Source organism: Eumetopias jubatus, unplaced genomic scaffold (assembly GCF_037043125.1).
Source record: "Eumetopias jubatus isolate StellerSeaLion01/CBP00866 unplaced genomic scaffold, mEumJub1_p1.0 scaffold_16, whole genome shotgun sequence".
Lineage (NCBI taxonomy): Eukaryota > Metazoa > Chordata > Mammalia > Carnivora > Otariidae > Eumetopias > Eumetopias jubatus.
In genome coordinates, this window is record NW_028274822.1 from 10803596 (window position 1) to 10820030 (window position 16435).

Consider the following 16435-nt stretch of genomic DNA (forward strand, 5'->3'; position numbering starts at 1 on the left):
ATTAGCTCATTCATTTTTAATAAGCACACACAATATCATAGTGTGGTTGTAATTTATTTCTCAGTTCCCTTTTGATATGCGTTTGGGTTATTTTCATTTATTTGAGATGAAAAAAATTCTAGAATAAGTAAATTGGACACATACTCTTTGCATATACTAGAGCCTTGGACTGCAGCGTAGGTTTCCCAACGGAATTACGGGGTCAAAGATATGTCTAGCTTATCTCTTACCATCTACTACCAGATAAGGTTCCAGAAAAGGTTTACATCCCTACTCTTTCTCAGTACTCCACTATCACTCTCTGTTTTTCATATTTAACACAGAACCCACAGAGTAAGTCATCATTATCTGCACTTGTGGTGAGCCAGAGTGTTTGTGAATATTCTGATAGAGCAGCATGTTTCAGATGTGGGCAGTTTTGCCTCCTAATACCTTTGACAATGTCTGAAGCCAATTTTGATGATCACAACCTGTGTGGGGAATGCTATTGGCATTTAGTTACTAGAAGTTAGGGATGCTGCTAAGCATCTAGTCCAAAATATCAATAGTGACAAGGTTGAAAAACTGGCATTGATCATTTGAATTTTCTCATCCGTGAATTTCTAGTTTGTGATTATTTCCCCAAATTGTTTTTTTCATATCAACTGTCAGAATTTGTAAATTAGAGCTATTAAAATTTCATCTTCTGATGCAAACGTTTTTCCAGATCACTGGTGTCTTCTTGTTGTGGCTTTTTTTACTTTGTTTTTTTGGGGGGGGGTGTGGAGAGCAGCATTTTAAAATACCTTCCCATTTCTTCCTAGTTTCTGTATTTCTTGGCTCACAAGAAAATCCTCCCAACTAAAATGTATACATAAAACTTTACCTAGATTTGTTTACTTTAAAATTTATTTAGATCCTTATTCTTTGTTTTTATTTTTAAAAATTGTACTGAACAACGTCATCATTAAGAGCACTTATTGCTGGCTTCTTAAACTGCCCTTTCTACTTCAGCTATAACCTTAGACCAGCCATTTATCTGTAATTTGTGGAACTAAATTCGCAATGTTTTTATCAGCAAAGTTAAAGAGGATAATAATTCATTATTAAATGAATTAAATGCATTAATATACATATATCCAGCAGTTGATGGATTTTAGAAAGGTATCCCTGAAACTGACCATCTTTTTCATTATTTTTCCTCATCAGCTCTATCTGTAGTCTATAGCAAGGGAAAGGCACTTGATAAGTATTGGCTGAGTTGAATGTGTTGAGAACAATTTTCCTAGGCTGTACTCTTGATAAATATATGATTGATATAGAGATTCTATACTCAGGTAGCTTTTATTCAAGGAAAATAGAAATATGCCACCCAGTCTTAATGCAATTTTCATGACCTTTTAATTGTCCCCCCTAAAGACAGCATTAACATTCTTTATTTTCATTCTGTTTATTCAATTTGCAGACAATGTGCAACAGATTTCTGCAGTTCCTGTGTATGTGCTTGTTCTTAATGTTAATGATCATGCTCCCGAGTTCTCTGAATACTATGACACATATGTTTGTGAAAATGCAGGCTCTGGTCAGGTAAGGACCTGCAATAAATTGCTAATGTCTAAACATTGCCATATATTATATATAATAACTTTTGCTACCATTCCTCTCATTTTGAAATGATAAAAATAAGCTTCTCTTAACTGTATCAATTACTGCTTTTATGTTGTGAATTCTGTATAATTTAAATTTCTTTTTTAAAAAATAAAATGTAAGCTTCAAGCTTTCCACTTTCAAATTCCTCAAATGTTTGAAACATCTGCTAACACTGGGTATTCTTAGTAAATCTTTTATACTTTCCCAGTACAATAAAGAAAAGTTCTTTTTTTGGTAATTCAATAGAATAAGTAAACACATCTCAATTAATTTTTATTTTTCATTCATCATGGCACAGAGAAACATAATATATAAACATAAACATGAAGAGAATGAGCTGGAATTTTTCTATAGCTTATAACTACTGTATCAGACATATCAACATAAAAGAAACCTAATGTCAATTGAATTACTAGATATGTAAAGAATAGAGAGCAGACTTATTTTGAAACACATCACCATTACTTCACAATTAATTTTTCCCTTTCTTCCTTCATTCCTTCCCTCCTTCCTTCCCTCCTTCCTTCCTTCCTTCCTTCCTTCCTTCCTTCCTTCCTTCCTTCCTTCCTTCCTTCCTTTCTTTCTTTCTTTTTCTTTCTTTCTTTCTTTCTTTCTTTCTTTCTTTCTTTCTTCTTCATTTATTTTTACTTCACAATTTATTTCATACATTTTCTTTTGTGGAGCTCACTTTTTTCATCTGTAAAATGTAAAGCTTAAAGTAGATTGTTCTTTGTTTTCAGGTCCAGTACAATAAAATTTTTCTTAGGTATCATTTGAAATCGTAGAAGCTTAATAAATGTCATAAAACATTTTTAAAGATATATAAACTAGTTTTCAGAATACTGAATGTGTGTATGTACGTATGTATATATGTATATATAGGAATACATACATATTTACTGTGAAATCAATTATTCTCAATAGAAGTGAATTTATCAATGAAGCTAGTTGAAGACAATTTGGATTTTACAAAAATGGAACCTTTAATTTTCTACCAATAAATAATAGTAGCCAACATTTTGCTTTATTTTCAAAGACTTACTATGGTAAGAAATAGGCATATTTTAAGAATGAAGTATACCTGAATCCTTATGGAATATTCAACTGTAACATAATGGGAATGATTAGTAGCTCTTAAAATGTCTTGTGAAATTCATTTGGCCGTATTTATTTTAGAATACATTGTATTCCAGAAATAATTCTGAAATATTGCTTATAAGCATTTCCTAAGTTTAAAATAATAATAAAAGTATAATAAATATACAAATGAATTTAAACTTAAGTGACTTAATTTGAATTGGTTAGGACCCAAGGTTTTTGATAAAGTAAAAGCTTAATATAAAACTTTCAGAGACTCTCCACCATGCGGCACTGCCCCCTAGATCCAAAACCAGATTAATTTAGAAACCTATGGACAGAAAATATGGTATAAAGGAATCACAAAAATAGAATGCAAATGACCTGCTACCCATGACTCCTATAGAAACTGGCTTTAAACATTTCTTTGAACTTGGAATTATAAATAGATGATATACTTGAAATTTAACGTATCTGATGTTCTCAAACTTTTCAAACACATCTGTCTATCTGACACATCAACAAATATAATAAGCTTAAAATTAAAATAATTTTGGAAATAATTCATCTCACAATTTACTAAATCTCTACATATTACATCACATATTTAAGATGACTTGTATTTTATAATTATTATAATTATATATATTACATATTTATATATAATATATATTATTAGAATTATATAAACCATATAATTATAATTATTAGAATTATATATGTCAAATTTAAATATTTTATACACTTTGCATAAATGTGGATTGTATTCAGAGTGCTTCCCCCCCGGGTTAGACAACCTATTTCCAAACTTAAAAAAATAGGCTTAATTTACACTTATTTTTATAAATGTCTTGGGCGGTAAGTCCACTTACCCTATAAAGTTGCATGTTCGATGTGTTCTTCTCTGGGCTGAGATGGGCAGAAGATTTGGGAAGCAACACATTTATATAAGAGACTTGAGACCAGTGCCCTAGCCCTATGTGGTAAACACTTCTAAGGATGCTGCTACCTAACTCTGTTGATCACATTGGAGCTTTTATTCTAACTCCTCAAGTTATTTATAACCACTCTAATTAATCATGTGTATAATAACCTTTTTCAACTTTTGCATCATGTGAAAAGATGGAAATCTACATTTCTAGTAGGAATTAGCTCCCTCCACTATTGATTGGTTTAGAGTCCACTCAGATCTTTACTGACTCAGTGGATCATTCATTCTTTTCACAGATTCTGGCTCATAGGCAAGAATTCAGAGGTCGGTGCATTTGTAATATTGTGGAATACTCCCTTTTTTGAGAATGAGAATTTTTTTCCTACTTTCTACTCACTGACAGTGATACCATGATCACAGGAGGCTTTGGGCATTAGGCAGAGATGAATTCACAGCAAAGGGCAGAGCAGATGACATTTCCTACAGCGGTTTTCTCACTTCATTGCTCAAAAACTTCAATGGATTTTCCAATACCAGCACAGAAAAGTACAAAACTCATGGCCTTGTATTTATCACTCTCTTTGATTTGGTCACAATTGTATCTATCTTGCTTTTATACACACACACACACACACACACACACACACACACATATTATTTCCTATTCACACTCTGAATTGCTTGTCTTTCAAAATATAAATTAAAGTTTCTAGAATTTGTTCATATCAACCCTTCTTCCTGAAATGCCCCTGTCGATTCCTGTTGGAATTTTAACTACACTGCAAAACTGAACTCACATGCCACATAATCAAACTGTTTTAAACCAATATATATTCACAACATCCCAGGCATGATTCTAGCAACATTATAAACATTAAACCAATTCTCAAAAATTCTCAAAAAAAAAAACGTGAGGGAAATATATCATGTGCCTCATTTTTCAGGTGAATAAACTGAGGCCCAGGGAAATTATTTCCTAAGTAAAGACAGAGAGATATTTTATCCCAAGTGCTGGCATCAGAATCCATGCATGTTACCATTATATTTTGTTGCCTCTCTATCCGTAGTTTGAATAGATCTTATATTTTTTTGAAATGAGTCATTTCTAGTTTCACGTGTTTTCTAGATTCCAAGATAGTTGTGAACAATGAGTGGGTTTATTTTTATATTGTTGACAACATGCACTGTGGTTCCCAATAATAACTAGTTGAATAAATGAACAGAGCATGAAGACAGTAGTTCTTGAAGAGTATTTTTCTATAATTCTCTAGAGATATACATTTGAAATTATTAGCCTTGTAGGTGATATTTAAAATGTTGCAGTGTGATGAGATCCCTTAAAGAGAGAGCATGGATGGAGGCAAGAATCAGTCTAAAGACTGAGACCCAGATACTCCAGTATTAGTGTTTGGGGGGCGAAAAACAGTAGAAAATAAAATCTGCAAGGAGCAAACCAGGAGAGTATGGTAACAGAGGAACTAAAAAAAAAAAAAAAAAAAAGTATTCCAAGGAGGGGGGTTATTATCTGTTTTATTTGCTGCTTACAGGTCAGGTAAAAGTAGAAAAGAAAAGATCCTCTTGAATTTAACAATAAAGATGTTAAACTTACTAGAATATTTGTAGGTAATATTTGTAGTATATGTAATGTCACCCAGGAAGAAAATAAAAAGTGAGACTATGAAAGAACATAGGACAGAACCTTTGGGAATAGCATTATTGAAGGATTCGGTAAAGAAAGAGAAGCCCGCGGAGTACACTGAGTAGGTGGGACCAGTACCGTAGGAGAGAAACAAGAGTTTTGGTGTGGACACGCATGAATGCAACAGTTCTTGAGGAGGACGTGTCCATAGACTGAATTCCCACTATTCCAGGAAAGAAAAAAAAAAAAAAAATCATCCTCACAGTTTACCATATGGTCAAATTTACTCTTTAAAAATATGTGATTTTGTAAGTTATTCACAGCTATATAAATAAAATGACAGTGCAAAACAACTTGACTAAAATGTGGCAAAGAGAAATTGCACTGGGCGCTTGTTAGGAATGGCAAGGAAGATGTTATTCAGATGATTGCAATAAAGGTCAAGACCGTTGCAAAAGGGGAGACAAATGAACTTAACTCCGTTGAAACAAAGTTCAGGAGAGTTTTTAAATGCTGGGCTGAGCTAGTGAAAAAGTACTGGAGGACACGTGTGGGGAAGGGGAGGTTGACCAGCGTGATTAGGCCAGCTGTGTAACTGGCTCTTAGAGAAGTTAGGCTCCTACCTTCCCATAGACACTGCCTGAGAGGGGTCCTGTCTTGCTTGATGTCTACATATCAAAAGGATAGTGTTCAGGCTTTTGAGAAAGACCACCCTACCTCACAGAATTGAAAGAGTTTGGGAGATTTATCTACATTACAAAGGGGCAGAGAAAGAATTTGCCCTGAGAAAATGTCTCTTGTAATTGGTCAGAGAAAATGGAGGTCAGGAGCTTCTAGTCAAGAAGAAACCTGTCTAAAATTGAGTCAGGCTAAGGGGAATGCTATGGTCTTCTTGGTCAAATGTTAGCAAAATGTAAACCTGCCAAATACGTACTTGTCAGTATGTAACACTTTGAGAAGTTTAAAATATCCTTTACAGCTCATATTTTTGTTGAAGAAAGAATGGCTGTCTTCTTTGCTCCATGATTGCAAAGCATTTAATCTTTAGATTTATAAACAGCAAATAATAATCAATCTAGTTAAAAAGAAAAATCCTATTGCATTCGCTTCCTTCCGGTGACATTTAGATACATTCTGCCTTCAGCAGTTTTCCATTTGCAAGATAAATCAAGTAGATTTTGGTGCAAAACATTTATAAAAGATGAAAAAATACTGTCACATTTATTTTTAGCAAAACAGAACAGCCCAGATTCTTATCGCAAAATATCGTGTGATGAAGTCCTTCCTGTTGAGTGACTAAAAGGATGATTACTATATTTTTCCTTTATCCTTAAAATCATATTGTTCATTTGCTGATTCTTGATTTTGAGACTATTCATCTGTCTTATCTTCATCTGAAGACTCTGTCTCAAACCTTTTTTTACATGATCGGTTTCACCATCATCTTGAGTCTATAGTGCTGGTTTCTGCTTTTGGTTTTCATCTTCTATTCACACACTACTGTGAAATTACTTCCTCTGTCATTTTTTTCCCTCTAACATTATGAATGTAAAATGAAAAATCTTGAATTTTCAACTGTTTCTAAAGAGAAAATAAAATCAAACTAAAAAGATAGTGTATCAATTTTTTGGTATCTTTTTGAACAATGATGTAATACTTTAAGCAACACATTTAAAAAGAGGAAGAGGAGAATGATGCAATAGGGAAGATTTATTTCATTATTATCTCATCCTTCTAGGCCATGCATCTTACAATTTTCATGTAAGTCTTTTAAAAGGACATTAGGAGAAGTTTGTGAGTAATGATGAAATGATTTGTAAGATGATGAAATAGCACAATGCTCAAGGCATAAAAAGGATCATATCACTAAGTTCCTAGAATGTATACTAGGTTTATAGAATGTGCCCATTCAGTAATTGAAGGAAAGATTAGTTTAGTTATTTAATAATAAGTTAATATTTCCTTATCAGGAATACTTCGAAGAATAAAAAAATGAAATATCAATCTTTAAAAATAGGTAGAACTGCTCAGAAAGAAACTCAAATATTGATTTTGATGCAACAAAATTTAAAGACATATTGACAGCTGAACTTTGCTGAGGAAGAAAGATATCTATTGGATGTAGTGGCATGAAGTTTTTGTGCGACTCGCTCAGAGTTTACAAACAAAGCTCTATGGGGGGCGCCTGGGTGGCTCAGTTGGTTAAGCGACTGCCTTCGGCTCAGGTCATGATCCTGGAGTCCCGGGATTGAGTCGGGCTCCCTGATCAGCAGGGAGTCTGCTTCTTCCTCTGACCCTCCCCCCTCTCATGCTCTCTCTCTCTCTCATTCTCTCTCTCAAATAAATAAATAAATAAAATCTTTAAAAAAAAAAAAACACAAAAACCTTTAAAAAAAAAAGCTCTATGGGAAATCTATGACATGCTATACTTTTTATAATTTTACAGATGTGCATATTATGCCTCAAAAAGTTTAGGTAACTCTTTCAACATCATATAGCTTATGAGTGAGCGAGGATTATAATTTGTATCTATCTCCAAGAATGATGCTTATTTTAACTATGCCCTGATAATTATAAAGACTAGCCGTCCTTAGATTATTTGCACAATACAAAAACAAATAGAAAAAATTTTCTTTTTAATTTTTGTACTAATAAATTAATTACACCTACAATTTTAAGGGCAAAAATAAAAATGAAATCAATACAACTGAATTTCACCTCCTTTCTGGGAGATGTATGGCTCAAACTCAGAATAAATCACACTGGTTAGTGCTATTTCATAATCCATGTCCTTTAAGGAGGAAGGCCACAGATCATCAAATAAGTCAGGGGACTCATAGATGTCACTATCAAATTTAGAAGTTTGTCCAAGGTCTTTAAGTATCTGAAAAAAATGATACACAGCATGGCTACCTATAATGTTCCTCCATTCCAATCCAAGGGGAATCCAAAAATTCCCACTCACATTGCTAGAGATGCTGTGGTTTATGAATTGAAATCAATGTACAGATTATTTGAGTGCTGCCAAGATATCCAACATTACCATCGATATTTGCTTCCTGACACATGGTGGGTGATGCCTTATTTATTGGGTGAGTGTTAGGGCTATCATGGCTCCTGGATTGTCATTGTTTGTACCATGTTTCCTCAGATGTTACATGTGGAATCAGATTGAGTTGGGCTGTAATTTCTGGTTTGAAATTTATTTAATAGGCTTCCTTCAAGTACAGTCGAAACCAAGCACCTATTATCAATATATACCTCCCAGAGTGACATTAAAAACTTTCAAAAGTACTCTTAATCTCTTATTCATTTCTAAAACTTAGATAGTAATGTGTGAACATTACAGCCTAATAGAATAAGCTTTCAAAAAATATTTGCTTTAAAAGATAATAAAGCATATCTTGTGTAACTTAAATGGTTTTTATGCGGACGACATAATTATTTTTAATTTAATGGTGCCTATAAGCAAAACATTAAGAGCATTCTGTTTAGACATTCAGAGGAAATGCATTTTACTCTATTTAAAAATAAGGAATGAATAGTCTATTAATAAAATAAGAAAGCGGCTACACCATCAAAACACAAATTGGGAAATATACATGTCACACAGTATGAATTCTTGACTAAACCAAGGAAAGATGCAGAAACAGCATATACTTCTCCAGATAAACAGGAAATTTGGGTATGTAAGCGGAGAGGAAAGAATCTCTTCTCTGGACTGAAGAATGAGAAGTGAATGCAATGTAGAGAAATGAGGAACCTTCGATGATGCACCTCCCAGCCTGAGATACCCCCAAATAAATTGCTAAAATGAAAAAATAATTTAGAAAATGTTGGGGTAGGGAATATAAAACTTCATAATAGCAAAACCTGAGGGAGACTTTGTGCCAAGGAAGATGGAATTTGGTGTGAATTTGTTTATATTAAACATCCCAAAGTGAAGGTCCTTCTTTCTTCTCCCACATTCTCTCCTTCCCCTCAACACTCTACAAAGGAACAGGCCTCTCTGATGCTCAAAAAACATGGCGCCACATAGTTTAAGGCGTGCACACATGGGCTTACCCACACATACATACGCATACACAAATAGAAACAAAAGAAAAAAATGTAAGCAATCTACATCACAAAGGGAATTATAAATGGACAAAGAATGGTAAGAAAAATAGATCTTGAGACATTTGTATCAGTTTCTGTGTACTTTAGACATGACCTATTAGTCTTTGTCTTTGATTGCTTTCATCGTTTCTGGTACAGCAATATGTTCTAGGCTTTGCCACTTATTAATTTACTGCTCTCTTGCTTCACATTCATCCTTCAGTACCTCCTTAAAAAGTACCTGTTCCATGATACTTTGATAATGGATTGGTCCCTTTGGAGCATTTCTCTTATTGCGAATGTAGTGTTGAGCATTGTCAAAGGAAGGCATGGAATGAACATTGAAGAAGGAAAAGGTCTTCTCTTCCTGGTCCTGTGTGTAGCATGTTTATTTTTGCCTTTCTCATCCTCTAGAGTTGGTCAGTGTGAAGACGTATGTGGTGCTTTATCCAGCCACAAGTATAGCCCCAAATGCCCCAAAGGTACATTCCCTCATTCCCTCAGCAACCATACAACTCCGTCCCAGTCCTGGTGGAGTTTGCAGCCTTCCCAGTATGGGTGCTGTGAGCTTCAGGCCTTGTACCTCCAGGGGCCTCCCAACTCAGTCTGCATCTCTGTCCACCCACATACTTGCACCCTGGAGGATTGTGCCGCTTGCCTGGAGACTGTGGACTAACTCTGACCGAGGCAACCCAGTGAACTCCTTTGTCCTGAAAACAAGATGCCGCAACCACACATTCTCCAAGGAGATCTAAAGCTTGACTTGGGGAGAGGGCCTACCCTCCATATTTGTGTCTTTAGATAATTTCACTGAACTTCCGAGTACTCTTCGGAGTTCTCACTACATCTTTATAGTTACTCTGCTATTATAGCTTAATAATTCTTAATATTAATATTCTGCCTTTTAAATAACTGTGTGCTTCCTGTCCCTCAATTAGACCCAGACTGATACATAAGCTCATCTTCTATATTTTCTACCTCAGATTTGGAAGCAGCCATTTTCCTAACATTCTGTGATATTTTAGTGGAATATTGCAGAAAATACAGATGGAATGGTCAGTAAATAAAATTGGGATACTAATCCCAGAAAACCAAGAAAAATCCTGCTTTCTCTTTCTCTCTCGCTCTCATTTTATAGCTCTCCTGTTTTCTCTTTTATTTTCAGTAATGTTGAAGACCACTCCAAGGGTAACTTCAACACAGTTTTTTATTTCTTGTTTATTTTCTTCAGTTGTTTATAATTAATGTACATTAGAGAAACATGGATATGATAATTTTTCAGAAGGTTTTCTTTAATTAGAAATATAAGTATTCAAAGGTAAATAATTTTCCCTCAAATTGCAAATGATAATCCCACTTATCGTTAACTAGTTGGGCTAGTTCTGTCATATGTGTTGCATGTGTGCATCAATACACATACATATGTGTACAACTATACAAAGTTATGGCAAATAATGCTTTTTTAAACCAAATATTTTAAATTTCTAATAGAGACATAAATCCTAGGAGTAGTACAGAACTCTCTAACCTTAAATATGATTGACTTAATATGGACAATCTTTAAAGGTAACAATACCAAAAAGAGAAAAAAATAAAAACTATCCTAAACATTAGAAGCTATCACAGTAGACAGAATGCAAAAGCAAATTGTACAAAAAATACAGTGCTTGTAAGCAGTGTCAAATTTAGTAAATCTTTTCAGTTGCATACATATCAAAATGACAATGAGATACCACCTCACACCTGTCAGAATGACTAAAACTAACAACACAGGAAACAACAGGTGTTGGCGAGTATTTGGAGAAAGGGGAACCCTCTTACACTATTGGTGGGAATGCAAACTCCAGCAGCCACTGTGGAAAATAGTATGGAGGTTCCTCAAAAAAGTTAAAAACAGAACTATCCTACAGCCCTACAATTGCACTACTAGGTATTTACCCAAAGAATACAAAAATTTGATTCAAAGGGGCACATGCACCCTGATGTTTATAGCAGCATGATTAACAATAGCCAAAATATGGAAAAACCCAAATGTTCATCAACTGATGAATGAATAAAGAAGATGTGGTAGGGGCATCTGGGTGGCTCAGTCACTTAAGCTTCCAACTCTTGATTTTGGCTCAGTTCATGATCTCAGGGTTGTGAGATCCAATCTTGTATAAGGCTCTGTGCTGGATGTGGAGCCTGCTTGAGATTCTCTCTCCCTCTTCCATTCCTCTCTCCCTCTCAAAAAAAGAAAGTTGTGGTATATAATGGAATATTAGCCATCAAAAAGAATGACATCTTGCCATTTGTAATGACATGGATGGAGACAGAATGTATTATGCTAAGCAATACAAGTCAGAGAAAGACAAGCACCCATCATATGATTTCACTCATATCTGGAATTTAAGAAATAAAACAGATAAACATAGGGGAAGGGAGAATAAAGAGAGGGAAGTAAACCATAACAGACTTAACTATGGGCACCTGGGTGGCTCAGTTGGTTAAGCGACTGCCTTCAGCTCAGGTCATGATCCTGGAGTCCCGGGATCGAGTCCCACATCGGGCTCCCTGCTCAGCAGGGAGTCTGCTTCTCCCTCTGACCCTCCCTCCATGTACACTCTCGCTCTCTCATTCTCGCTCTCTCAAATAAATAAATAAATCTTAAAAAAAGAGACTTAACTATAGAGAACAAACTGAGGATGGAAGGAGGGAGGTGGGCAGGGGATCAGCTCAAAGAGTGATAGGTATTAAGGAGGGTGCTTGTTGGGATGAGCACTGGGTATTAAAAGTAAGTGATGAATCACTAAATTCTACTTCTGAAACCAATATTACACTATATGTTAACTAACTAGAATTTAAATAAAAACTTGAAACAAAAAAATATTTTCAATTACAAATAGCTATATTCATATACTCTATACCTTTTTGGCTTTATTGGTAAATTTTAATTAAAAATAAAGACAAAAGATAGATGGGGAAATAGCTACTGCAAAAACCTGAAAAAGTCATTCTGTTATTAACATACAGTAGTACTTGCTGTTTGATGAGAAATCATCTTGTTTAACAGCTGGTTCCTTGGTATTGATGTTGAGATCTTTCAGAAGTAGTATGAGAGAGCTTGTCAATGAAGAAATATATAAGTGCTTTGTATCCATTACAGATGACATCTTAATTATTTCTTAATGTGAATGTTTTCTGTAGTAGATGTTTATCCTATAGAGTTTACCCAAATCATTTTCTATAATGTGCTTTCCTAAAAATTAGCATAATATTTATTTTAATCAAGAAACCACATTCTATTAGTCTTTTAAAATATAATATTTACTACTAATATTCTTATGGAGTGGGCATTTTTAATAAATTGGGATTTATAGAAAACATCTTTAATAAATTATTTATGAGTATGTAACAAAGTGGGGCACCTGGGTGGCTCAGTTGTTAAGTGTCTGCCTTCGGCTCAGGTCATGATCCCAGGGTCCTGGGATGGAGTCCCACATCAGGCTCCCTGCTCTGTGGGAAGCCTGCTTCTCCCTCTCCCACTCCCCCTGCTTGTGTTCCCTCTCTCGCTGTGTCTCTCTCTGTCAAATAAATAAATAAAATCTTTAAACTAAAAACAAAAAATACTAACAAAGTAAATGTGTCAAAATGAGTATAAAATAAAATGTGACCATGTAGAATATCTTAATTTAGGAATAACAACCAAAGTAAAGGATGCTTGGGGATGCCAATTACCTAATAAAGCACCTTAAACTGAATGAAAAGAAAAACAGTCTTTGAAATTGGCTCCGAGATTATTAGAACAACCAGATTAATGAGTCTTGAAGTCACACAATTTGAGGCAATTAGTTTCAGAACAATCGATGTTATTCTCTAAAAGCAACACTCTCCCTCATTACCGTCATTTTAGCATCAAGATTATCAGATTTTTAAAATTCGTATTTGCAAATAATTAGGGCAAGACACTTTGAATTGTGAAACTTGTTTTTTAAAGCTTGTGATGTGACTATGTGTGTGAGACTTTATAAGATTGTCCATGAGCTATGCTGGTTCACTTTTTATAATATAAATCTATGAATAAATGGGGAGGCCAAAACTGTAACATTTTAAAACAATTTAAAATTTTCCAAATGCATTTCAATAAAGATCTGTATGTCTTAAAACAATGTCCTATTATATACAATATTTTTTATTGTTTTAGATAGAATTTTGCCTGTTTCTTCCCAAACTGATAATTTCTTCTTTTTTTTTTCAAAATAGTAATGTCTTAATGACCAATTTATTTGGGGATATTGGACACTGCTTGAATGCATTAGAATATTAGAAATCTATGGGGTACCAGGGTGGCTCAGTTGGTTAAGTGTCTGCCTTTGGCTCAGGTCTGATCCCTGGGTCCTAGGTTGTAGCCCTGCATCAGGCTCTCTGCTCAGTGGGGAGCCTGCTTCTCCCTCTCCCTCTGCCTGCAGCTCTGCCTGCTTGTGCTCTCTCTCTCTCTCTCTGTCAAATAAATAAAATCTTAAAAAAAAAAAAAATGCCCTCCCAGCAGCTTCCTATTGGGATGCCTGTGTGGCTCAGTTTGTTAAGCGTCTGCCTTCAGCTCAGGTCATAATCCTATGGTCATGGGATAGAGTCCCGCATTGGATGCCTTGTTCTGAGGGGACCCTTCTTCTCCCTCTGCATGCTGCTCCCTCTGCTTCTGCTCTCTCTCTCTCTCTCTCGGACAAATAAATAAAACCTAAAAAAATAGAATATTAGAAAGCTAAACAATAAGTCATTTTTTCCAGCTAATTATCATTCTTGGCCCCAAAGTGACCAGAGTCAAGGAAAGACAGGTATTTATAACTCAGTCTACTCTCTCTCTCTTTTTTTTTTTGAGTGATGTTATCAACTAAACTTCTAATTTAGTCTTAAGCAATACAAAACACACAGCTTTCCAGTGATAACTGAATGTATCTGTGTGAATGTGAATTTACCTCTTTACCATTTGAGAAAAATTGACAGAATAGGGAAATAATTTTTGTCCCCCTTTTTTTTCATTTAAAGATTTATTTGTTTATTTGAGAGAGCGAGAATGAGAGAGAGAGTGTAAATGAGAGGGGGGAGGGTTAGAGGGAGAAGCAGGCTCCTCGCTGAGCAGGGAGCCCGATGCGGGACTCGATCCAGGGACTTCAGGATCATGACCTGAGCCGAAGGCAGTCACTTAACCAACTGAGCCACCCAGGCGCCCCAATTTTTGTCCCCTTTATTATTCTTCAAATGTTCTCCTTGTTTTTTTATATGTTTATTTTGTCCCAGTTTTTAGAGACACAAGGGATACTTTAGAGAGGATTGCAATGAACATTTGTTTTCTGGTATTAATTTGGGGGCATTGTATGGGTTAATTGGTATTCTTCATTATTGTCAAAAAATCACATATGTAGAAAACCATGGGTTTTAATTCAACTATAATTCCCCTCATTTAGGAATGAAACATCAAAAACAATAAACAGCAATAACAGAAAAATTGACTGGTATAGATACAAGAGAATTTTACTACCACCCACACTTCCGAAATTAGATGATGATCTAACCACACTAAATACCAATCTCCTCATTTGAAAAAGAAAGATTTTTTTGCCCTATCTTATAAGGATTTGGTAAAGAGGGGTGCCTGGGTGGCTCAGTCGTTAAGCATCTGCCTTCGGCTCAGGTCATGATCTCAGGGTCCTGGGATCGAGCCCCAGTCGGGCTCCCTGCTCCGCGGGAAGCCTGCTTCTCCCTCTCCCACTCCCATGCTTGTGTTCCCTCTCTCGCTGTGTCTCTCTCTCTGTGTCAAATAAATAAATAAAATCTTTAAAAAAAAACAAGTTAGTAAAGATAAAATTCTATTAAGTGAGAATTGGCCTTTGTTAAAAGTTAATTTTGTTACTGTTAAAATGAACAGTTAAGAGAAATCTTACAAATTCTTAACATGGGGCTCATTCCCTTCTAAAGGTATTCTAAATGAGCGACAAGGTGTGTAGATACTTGATGTTGCGCAGAAACAAAACTCTCAACGCAGATAAGGGTGGAAAGAGATTAATATTTTTTATCCCATGCTTAAAGGAATCGATTACTTATAAAATAAAGATTAAAAAGTTACAAACTTCAATATAAACATTAATTCAGGTTGGTTTTGTTTTCTGATTGGGAGTTTTGATTTTGTCAGATTATTGATTTATTTTTGATTGGTTTGAAATAGATTAAGTTGTTGCTTCTTAAATTTCTGGAGCAATACTCAATAAATTGCAATTGCCACTATTTTTTCTTAGAGTAATTAAATACTTCTTTCTTTGTCGACTAGATTATTTAATTTCAAAACTGTTATTTGTAGTACAAGAAAAATGATACCTTTGAGTTTGCAAATCAAAACAAAAGAAATAATAATTAGATCAATAGAAGTAAAAAAACTCATTTGATAATAAAATATTTGTGTGTTCTAATAAATGTGAAAATCTAGATGACATGAAAAGTACTGCAGAACAAATGCAAAGATACGTATAAATTCTCTAGTCTTTTCAGAAAATTTTGCTGGAGCAACTGGATATTCATAGGGAAGAAATAGAAAATTTCACCTAAAGCTCAGACCTTATACAAAAGTTATTTCAAAATGTATCATAGATTTATACATAAACTTAAAACTATAAAACTTCTAGAAGTAAACGCAGGAGAAAAACCTATTCTCTGTGACTAGACAGAGTTCTTAGATATATCATGAAAGTCCCAATCCATAACAAAAATAAGGTATTAATTTGACTTTATAAAAATTTTAAAATGTGTAAATCCCTGTTAAAAGGATTAAAGAAACGACCGACAGGTTGGAAGAAAATATTTGAAAACCAAAGATTACTCAAAGGATTTGCATCTGGAATTTACAAGGAACTCCTAAAACTCAACAGTAACACAATAAATAATCCAATAAATGGGCAAAAGACATGACAAGACATTTCACAAAGAGGTTATAGAGAAAGCAAAAGTGCACGTGAAAAGGTGTTGAACATCATTAGTTATTTGGACAATGCGGTTTAAAATTTCAATGAACTATTACTACACACCTATCA

At 34.6% G+C, this 16435-nt stretch overlaps 1 protein-coding gene across 1 annotated transcript in view; it reads left to right on the forward strand.

Annotated features, from left to right (window-relative positions):
- CDH19 (cadherin 19) overlaps positions 1 to 16435 on the forward strand; it is a 72061-nt gene that overhangs the window by 40229 nt on the left and 15397 nt on the right. Inside the window, exon 8 of the mRNA XM_028102995.2 lies at positions 1445 to 1566. Within this exon, the coding sequence (XP_027958796.2) occupies positions 1445 to 1566 (122 nt within the window). The remainder of the gene's footprint in view (positions 1 to 1444; positions 1567 to 16435) is intronic.